General features: G+C 44.6%; 2 protein-coding genes across 3 annotated transcripts; both read left to right on the top strand.

Annotated features, from left to right (window-relative positions):
• The first annotated feature begins 1,375 nt into the window (after positions 1 to 1,375).
• On the top strand, positions 1,376 to 5,850 carry LOC115119171 (transgelin-3-like). Of its 2 annotated transcripts, XM_029647925.2 has the most exons (5): positions 1,376 to 1,504; positions 2,305 to 2,497; positions 2,747 to 2,921; positions 3,982 to 4,084; positions 4,164 to 5,850. In XM_029647925.2, exons 2-5 carry the CDS (start codon positions 2,318 to 2,320, stop codon positions 4,303 to 4,305), a joined length of 600 nt encoding a protein of 199 aa, XP_029503785.1. In that variant the 5' UTR covers positions 1,376 to 1,504; positions 2,305 to 2,317; the 3' UTR covers positions 4,306 to 5,850. The 2 variants fall into 2 exon arrangements, with proteins under 2 accessions (XP_029503785.1, XP_029503784.1); XM_029647924.2 differs by lacking the exon at positions 1,376 to 1,504 and having other exon boundaries at positions 1,511 to 2,497.
• A 10-nt stretch (positions 5,851 to 5,860) lies between these two features.
• On the top strand, positions 5,861 to 9,224 carry LOC115119169 (complement C1q and tumor necrosis factor-related protein 9A-like). Its single transcript, XM_029647922.2, is given in 4 exon segments — positions 5,861 to 7,884; positions 7,986 to 8,048; positions 8,151 to 8,378; positions 8,381 to 9,224. Coding segments are annotated over 4 exon segments (1,017 nt in total). The 5' UTR covers positions 5,861 to 7,700; the 3' UTR covers positions 8,923 to 9,224.
• Positions 9,225 to 9,644: the final 420 nt, after the last annotated feature.

The raw sequence follows: 9,644 nt of genomic DNA, 5'->3' as shown, positions 1-9,644 counted from the left end.
TTTCACCAAAAAGTACGATCTTTGTCCCCATGTGCAGTTGCAAACCGTAATCTGTCTTTTTTTATGGCAGTTTTGGAGCAGCGGCTTCTTCCTTGCTGAGCGGCCTTTCAGGTTATGTCGATATAGGACTTGTTTTACTGTGGATATAGATACTTTTGTACCTGTTTCCTCCAGCATCTTCACAAGGTACTTTGCTGTTGTTCTGGGATTGATTTAGACTTTTCGCACAAAAGTGTGTTCACCTCTAGGAGACAGAACCTGTCTCCTTCCTGAGCGGTATGATGGCTGCGTGGTCCCATGGTGTTTATACTTGCGTATTATTGTTTGTACAGATGAACGTGGTACCTGAAGGCGTTTGGAAATTGTTCCCAAGGATGAACCAGACTTGTGGATGTGTCCAATTTTTTTCTGAGGTCTTGGCTGATTTCTTTTGATTTTCCCATGATGTCAATAAAGAGGCACTGAGTTTGAAGATATGGCCTTGAAATACATCCACATGTACACCTCCAATTGACTCATTATGTCAATTAGCCTATCAGAAGCTTCTAAAGCCATGGCATAATTTTCTGGAATTTTCCAAGCTGTTTAAAGGCACAGTCAATTTAGTGAATTGTAAGTGAAATAATCTGTAAACAATTGTTGGAAAAATTATCTGTGTCATGCACAAAGTAGATGTCCTACCTGACTTACCAAAACTATAGTTTGTTAACAAGAAATTTGTGGAGTGGTTGAAAAACTAGTTTTAATGACTCCAACCTAAGTGTATGTAAACTTCCGATTTAAACTGTATATTAACTATGTCCGTTCTAGTTCGCTCATTAATATCTTAAACGAAATTACGGATTGCCTCTTATCCACTCGTCATCCTTTTATGCCATAGTTTGTACATCTCCATTTTCAATAGAAAACACATTTTATTTAAGCAAGTCAGCCATATCAGCTATGTTTTTTAAAGGCAGCAAATGAGGCTGAATGAAGTGCTTTGCTGGCAAACAAGCCAGGTGTAGCAGTGTTAAGGTGTTGGGACAGCTTTATGTAGGCCCTAACAGTGTGTGGGCACCGTTTGTCACCGTTATCGTGCAATTAATGAATTGTTTCGTGTTGTGTTAGCTTTGCTGGCATGGTGTTTAATGGCTTTGCTGGCATGAATCTAAAACAAATTGGGTGACTTTGCCCCACCAAGATTATCATGCTAATATCACCCCTGGACTTTATGATAATGATGGTCAGCCCACATAGCCTTAAAGCTGATCGTAGGCTCGCCTTGCCTTGCTTTGCCATCTCCTCTTCTTCCCGCTGGCCTGTCGCATTCTGTATCAGAGATCTAGAGGGATCCTCCTCTTGACGCCGCACATATAAAACCTGTGGCGTGCCACTCCCGGACACTGAGTCCAGAGCCTCACCCACGCATGCGCCGCGGGTTCAGCATCCTCTGCGCTGACCAGCTCAGCAGAATTAACCACACAGCAGCTACCAGACGAACGTTCTCTCCTCTTTTTTTCTAGTAAGTGTGCCCGGAGTTTTTATTCGTCTAAATTATTATTTAAGCAGCGCATGATTTTTGTTGTTGTGTGCATTAATAATTAAACGGAATTGCTAGTTTATTAAATTATCTAGGAGATATTCGGAAAACTTGCGTTAGGTTTTTTTTTTTTTTACTAATCTTATACTTTTCCTACATAGTGCATGATTGAAATTCATAATCCGACTTCCTAATTTATACGTTTTTTTGGGAGGTGAAAAAAGTTACGATTTTTTTTCGCATTCATGGTAGGCTACACAATCAATGCAATGCGATTGCTTTTCGATGTTATGCTCAGCACGCTCACAGTCTAGGCTACCATAGGCTACCTCATGAGAATGTGCCTGGGACGGGTGCCAAGGACCACACCCATTTAGGCTAGCGATCTGGGTCTCTGGGGGGATGTGCTTAGTGTCTGTGCTGTAAGGGACACAAGGGCCATTAGGGAGAAAGCAGAGGAAATAAAAGTAAATCACGTAAACAGGTGATGTAGCTAATGATCAAAATAAAAATACATGTTGTCCCTTATAATGCACCATGAAGAATGTGACTACTTTGCAATAGTTATTGTTCTGATGTCAGGAATTGGATGTTAATACAGCAGCATTGCTTTAACAGTGTTCGACAACATTCCATTTTCTACATGATGTATTGCCTTTGTATAGCAGGTGCACTGCCAGTACTGTGACTGCTGCAGGGTGTTGGTCAGTGGAGCTGCAGACGACTGGTCAGTGGGTGTCTGTCTGGCCTGTCTCTGTCTGTCTGTCTGTTTGGGTGAGCAGGACAGGAGGTGCCATGGCTAACAGGGGACCAAGCTACGGCCTGAGCAAGGAGGTGCAGGAAAAGATAGAGCTGAAGTATGATCTGGACCTGGAGGCCCGGCTGGTGGACTGGATCGTAGCTCAGTGTGGGGGGAACCTGGAGAGACCACAGCCAAGCAGACAGAACTTCCAGACCTGGCTGATGGATGGAACAGTGAGTATGCATGAGAATGAACAAGCTCAATAAGATTCACTGATTGATTGGACAGAGGTCAGTGATATATACTTGACCGCTTATATAAGCTAACAATGACACCAATGTATGCTCCCCTCTGCCTTTATCTTTGTTTCTCTCTCCCTCTTTTCATTGATCAACCTCTTCCTTTTTACCCTCTACTTCTTCTCTTCTTTATCCATGTATCTGTATTGCCCTTACTCCCCCGTTCTCTCCTCCTCCCTGTAGATTCTGTGTAGGCTCATCAATAGCCTGTACCCGCGTGGTAATGAGCCCATCAAGAAGATTCTGGAGACCCAGATGGCCTTTAAGCAGATGGAGAAGATCTCCCAGTTCCTGCAGGCTGCCGAGGCCTACGGAGTCATCACCACAGACATCTTCCAGACCGTGGACCTGTGGGAAGGTGGGCTGCACGTTCACGGGCACATATAAAGTCTCCATAAATCCGGGCGACGTTGATATGCTTCTCCAATGACGCAGAGTCTCACACTTGTGTCTCTGCTGAGCTCTGTCTGTCTGCACATGACCATCAATACTCACATTGAATTTACAAGTCTTTATAGTCCAGCATGGGTACGTGGGTAAAATCACTGGGGAAGTCAAAAAACAAAGGCATATTATAGCCTATATGTTGTGATAATTGCATTGTTTGCTCTGTAACCTGTTAGTTCATATGCCTTGACACTGTGATATATACTGTAGGCCTAAAGGCCGAGACAATGAGAAGACACAGTGGCAGAATAAACTCAACCAGACTTTTGTTTCATCACAAAACCAGAGAGCAACCTCTGTCTGGTGAAGACCACAAAGCATATTGAATATAACAAACAAATCACCTATGCTTAGTCTAATTCAGTGACAACTAAAGGATACCAAAAACAATTTAGTCCAATCAACATAAGCTAAATATAATTTGGCTTTACATGGTACTAATTAGTGTGTGTGTGTGTGTGTGTGTGTGTGTGTGTGTGTGTGTGTGTGTGTAAGTAGAAAAAAACATGTTGACTCACCTTACTTGTAGAGAAACACCAATGCCATCCTCCTCTCTTTTGTGTTGATGAAACGATCTATGACTCTGTCATACAGTACATGCTTTTATTTTTTGTTGTCCTAGGCTACATGACTAAAATGCTAGTTTGCTAGCCTAACTTCCTTTCATGGGCAAAGATTAGCCAGCTAGTTAACATTAGCCATCTACATCTAGCTACATATTGAACTCTCAGACCAGGGGGACAATGTATGAATTGATGGATGGATCAGAATCACCGTTACAATCATTGACCAGCATGGAGAATGAAGTAAAACCACAAGTCCAAATCCCTATTTCCATCAATGGCTAATTTAGGAAAGGGACAATTTTACCTAGCTAGCCACAGCCTATTTGCCTATTTGATGCCCTGCCTGTTCTTTGCTGTCTGGATGGGGTCCAGTGTTTGTGAGGTTCTGTTCTGTTATGGTTACAGGGCAGGACATGGCTGCGGTGCAGAGAACCTTGATGGCCCTAGGAAGTGTTGCCCTCACCAAGGACGATGGACATTACCGTGGCGACCGAGACTGGTTCCACAGGTAAGGACTGGCCACGACCCCCTTGTTGTGTGAGTGTTGTTCTACATCTCAACTCCCCTGTTTGTCCTGGTCTGTGTAGGAAAGCTCAGGGTTACCGGCGGGAGTTCTCTGAGGACCAGCTTCGTCAGGGCCAGAGTCTGATTGGTCTACAGATGGGCAGCAACCGTGGGGCCTCGCAGTCCGGCATGACGGGCTACGGATCGCACCGCCAGATCATGTAGAGACACAAGCCAGCTGCCCAGCCAGCTGCCAGCCACTCCCTTAGCCTGGCGGTGTACTCCAGTTACTGGACCTCCAGAAGAGAGCTCCACCACATTCCCTGAACCTCATGAAATGACCCAACCCCTTTTTCCCCTTCCCCAGCAACACCAGCCATACATTCATTCATTCATTCATTCATACATACATACATACATACATACATACATACATACATACACACATTTCTATTGTTCGTGCCCAACACCCGAACAGGGTGCTCCATATACCACAACCACACCATGATTCCTACAGACCTCAGTAGTTTCTGCTTACCCCACACCCACTCTCCAGTCCTCCTTGGTCCTGCTCTCTCCATCCATATAGTCCTGCTCTCTCCATCCATATAGTCCTGCTCTCTCAGGCCTGCTCTCTCCATCCATACGGCACTGCTCTCTCCATCCATATGGTCCTGCTCTCTCCATCCATATAGTCCTGCTCTCTCAGGCCTGCTCTCTCCATCCATATGGTCCTGCTCTCTCCATCCATATGGTCCTGCTCTCTCCATCCATGCGGTCCTGCTCTCTCCATCCATACGGTCCTACTCTCTCCATCCATACGGTCCTGCTCTCTCCATCCATACGTTCCTGCTCTCTCCATCCATACGGTCCTGCTCTCTCCATCCATACGGTCCTGCTCTCTCCATCCATACGGTCCTGCTCTCTCCATCCATACGGTCCTGCTCTCTCCATCCATACGGTCCTGCTCTCTCCATCCATACGGTCCTGCTCTCTCCATCCATACGGTCCTGCTCTCTCCATCCATACGGTCCTGCTCTCTCCATCCATACGGTCCTGCTCTCTCCATCCATACGGTCCTGCTCTCTCCATCCATACGGTCCTGCTCTCTCCATCCATACGGTCCTGCTCTCTCCATCCATACGGTCCTGCTAGCCATTCCCTTCAGTGGATACAGAGAACCCAAGATTGGAGTCGTCCCTCTACAAAACAAGCCAATAGTATTTTACACTACTACCAAATATAACAGCAAGACCATGTTATAGTATGTTACATATTTGAATTATTTAGCTCTTTATTTGTTTGTTTGTATGTACAGTAAGTGTGTCTGAGTCATTGTATAGTCATGGAGGGTTTGCTATACCTCATGAGATGTTTCATGTATAACCGAATGGATCTCGACGAGCGATGATGCCTCTGCTGTCTTGTGTTAATTATGTGAAGACTTTGCAGTAACTGCTGTAACCAAATGACCATCACGTTGTGTCTGGTTACTACAGCAAACAGACATTAAACTATGCCTTATATAAGAAATGTCACCCACCATAATGCAGAGGAATTCAAAGGCATGTATTCAGTTCTGCCGCCTGGTCCTGTGCTGTGCATTTATAACATATGTGTAATTCTAATGTATGTACTGGATGTGTCATTTAACATTTACATTTAAGTCATTTAGCAGACGCTCTTATCCAGAGCGACTTACAAATTGGTGCATTCACCTTATGACATCCAGTGGAACAGTAGTGCATCTACATCTTTTAAGGGGGGGTGAGAGGGATTACTTTATCCTATCCTAGGTATTCCTTAAAGAGGTGGGGTTTCAGGTGTCTCCGGAAGGTGGTGATTGACTCCGTGTGTGTCCATGTGTGTTTCAGACAATCCCATGATTGTTTAAGAGCAGTGGTGGAAAAAGTACTTCATTGTCATACACGAGTAAAAGTAAAGATACCTTAATAGAAAATGACTCCAGTAATAGTGAAATTCACCCAGTGAAATACTACTTGAGTAAAAGTCTAAAAGTATTTGGTTTTAAGTATACTTAAGTATCAAAAGTAAATGTAATTGCTAAAATATACTTAGGTATCAAAAGTAAAAGTATAAATAATTTCAAATTCCTTATTAAACAAACCAGACGGCACCATTTGGTGTTGTTTTTTTATCGGATAGACAGGGGCACACCTCAACACTCAGAAATCATTTACAACACAGCATGTGTGTTTAATGAGTCCACCAGATCAGAGGCAGTAGGGATGACCAGGGATGTTCTCTTGATAAGTATGTGAATTGGACCATTTTCCTTTCCTGCTATTTATTCTAAATTTAAAAAGTACTTTTGGGTACATTATTTTCTTTAGGAATGTAGTAAAGTAGAAGTAAATGTTGTCCAAAATATCAATACTAAAGTAATGTACAGATACCCCAAAAAACAAATTAAGTAGTACATTGAGGTATTTTTACTTAAGTACTTTACACCACTGTTAGAGCCATCTTGTATGAAAGTGACACAAGGATCATTCTGTTCCTGGCCTGATAATGCTTGATTAGATATTTTTAAATATCATTTGTCATGTTTACATTAAGAATTATGTTTATATCTGAAATCTTGTGTGTAGAGGATATGACAAATACATGGATAAAAACTGATTCTGGGGTTAGGGATGGGTGTGTATGTTCTAGAACAATAACCGGAAAGGTCAGAGTTGATGGCAATGGTGTAATTTATGGGGCCAAGCATTTAACAATATTGCTGATGTTGATGTTTCAGATGCAGAAGATTAACACACATACGTTAACATCTCCCCATCCCGAGTGTCCCTTGTCTTGTGTTCTGTTGCTAATGATTTCAGTCAATTCCAGGCCCCTTAACCTTTTAGTTTTAAGACCATTCGGGAGGAGCTAGACAGCCACCACACAGGCCAGCATTGAAATTCTGCATGTATTGTCTCCCAAGTGGTGCAGCGATCTTAGGCACTGCATCGCAGTGCTTGAGGCATCACTACAGACCAAGGTTCGATCCCAGGTGGTTTCACAACCCACAGTCGCCGGGAGTCCCATAGGGCGGCACACAATTGGCCAAGCCTCGTACGGATTAGGGGAGGGTTATGGCCTCTGGGGCTTTATTTGGCTCATCGTGCTTTAGCGACTCCTTGTAGCGGGCCGGGCGTCCGCTGGTTGCCTTGCTACCATCCCTATGGTAACAGATACTGTATGCTCAGCACAGTCCAAGCTGATCATTACCCTGCCAGAGAATGGGGAATATTCTAGAAGGGGACAGGTGATGTGGAACGGGGAGAGGGCTGGACACAGAATAAGTAACCTAAAATAGCTGTTATCCTTGTCGAACCAATGGGATGCCTGGTTTAGCAGTTGGCATGGTGATGTCACCACCTTTCAAGTCCTTGGTAAGGTTTGTGTGGCCTTCTTCTGTGTCTTGGCTCTACAAACATTCAGCTGTGTTCATTCTCCTGCGCTCAGTTTGTATGCATGTGTCTGTGAATGTATATGTGTGTGAGTGTGTATTGAACTTCATGTGTTGAGCTGGATTAGCCTCTTCTGCATTGTGCATCTAGTGCTGAGAATACTCAACTGGGCTGCTGTGAAGCATTGGCTCTTGAGGGACAATGGTGTGGGTCAAGAGAGTCTCTCTCTTGCTCCTTCTGCTGGCTGTGAGATGCGTAGCACTGGAAGAACCCAAGAAGAATGAATGTGTTGGTGGACATCCAGGAATACCAGGAGACCCAGGCCACAATGGAATGCCAGGCCGAGATGGACGAGATGGGTTCAGAGGTGACAAGGGTGATCGAGGTAAGACAAAGGCACAACCTCCTCAGTTAAATAGGTCTCAATAGAAACCAGCATTTCTGGTCCACGCTAATGAGTTTTTGAAAGTTCTTTATTCATTAAAGGTGAAATCGGCATCACTGGACCAACTGGACAGAGTGGCCCCAAAGGAGACAAAGGGGAGCTGGGTAATACTGTATTTTATAATCAAAAATACTTTGTACAGTTATCACTACTGGCTTTCTCTGATAGACAATATAAACACAATTCCTTTATCCTTGCATTTGCAGGTACAGCTGGTCTGGCAGGAATTAAGGGCAGACGGGGTGAGAATGGAGAGAAGGGGCCACCGGGGAAGATGGGGCCCCAAGGAGTCTCAGGGCCCATAGGCCTAAAGGGCCAGAAGGGGGAGCTCGGGTTACCAGGAATCCAGGGACCGAAAGGGGATTTGGGGCCTCTGGGACCTGAAGGGCAGAAGGGGGAGATCGGGCTCCAGGGGGACCGAGGCATCCAGGGGCCCTTGGAACTCCAGGCCGACCAGGACCGAAGGGAATCCTCGGCCCCCCAGGGTTCAAAGGCAACATTGGTTACCGCGGAGAGCGAGGGAATCTGGGCGAGACAGGGGAGAAGGGAGAGAAGGGGGACACATTCTTCATCCCAAAAAGCGCGTTCTCAGTGGGTCTAACCGAATACACCAAACTCCCACCGGCTAACGCACCGATCAGGTTTGACAAGGTGATTTACAACCGGCAGGACCATTATGACCCACAGACCGGACGGTTCACCTGCGTGGTGGCTGGGGCCTACTACTTTACCTACCACATCACTGTGTTCTCCCGTAATGTAAAAGTAGCATTAGTGAGAAACGGGGTGAAGGTGATCCACACCATGGATAACTACCAGAGCAGTGAGGACCAGGCGGCAGGCGGGACTGTGTTGCACCTGGAGAAAGGGGACAAGGTGTGGCTGCAGGTGGCTGGAGGAGAGCTCTTCAACGGGCTGTTTGCTGATGAAGATGATGATACAACCTTCTCTGGGTTCCTTCTCTTTGGTGCAGAATAGGGGTTAAGTCCACATGGCTCAGTGAAGTAACACAGGAAAGTTACAATACTGCCTGTTACATATGACGTTAATATTACTTTAATATGAAGTTAAGATGACTTTAATATGAAGTTCACATGACGTTAATAGCCTATCGTATACAGTCATTTTAGGCAATGACAAATATGAACATAAACGAAACAACAATTTGTGTGTAATATTTTGATGCTGCAACTGATTTCGCTCGGCAAACTATGACAGATTTCCTGTGACATGTGTTCTTGTATCTTGTTTGATTTCAATAAAATGTCATACACTGTAAACAGTTCACTGTCTTTTCATTTAGTCCTATGTACAAAGTAGTCGGGTACACATTTGTGAAGAATATATCAGCTGGTGTAATGTGATATACATTTCTGGGTGCGGGCATGAATAAAAAACACTTAGGCATGAGGAAACAGGCAGAGCTTTGCAATACTACAAACAACTGGAAGGTCCTGTACTTTTTCAAAGGCATGCCAAATGTCAGTGCCAGAAATGACGTCCGAAGAAGACGCTCGCATTTATTAATCCACGGCAGTTTTTTTTACAATGGAGAGCAACCTACTATGGGCGTGCTTTACTGCCGTGGTCATGTTTTGTTTAACTGTGATTGGCTTTAGGAGGTGTGGTTCTTTTGCGGTCAGACCACCACAAAAACGGAGAAAAACATAGTTTGAGTGAATTTGGGGTCGTCACTAGTT

The sequence above is a fragment of the Oncorhynchus nerka genome, linkage group LG6 (assembly GCF_034236695.1).
Source record: "Oncorhynchus nerka isolate Pitt River linkage group LG6, Oner_Uvic_2.0, whole genome shotgun sequence".
NCBI classification, from domain to species: Eukaryota; Metazoa; Chordata; class Actinopteri; order Salmoniformes; family Salmonidae; genus Oncorhynchus; species Oncorhynchus nerka.
This window is presented reverse-complemented; position numbering and strand designations above follow the sequence as displayed.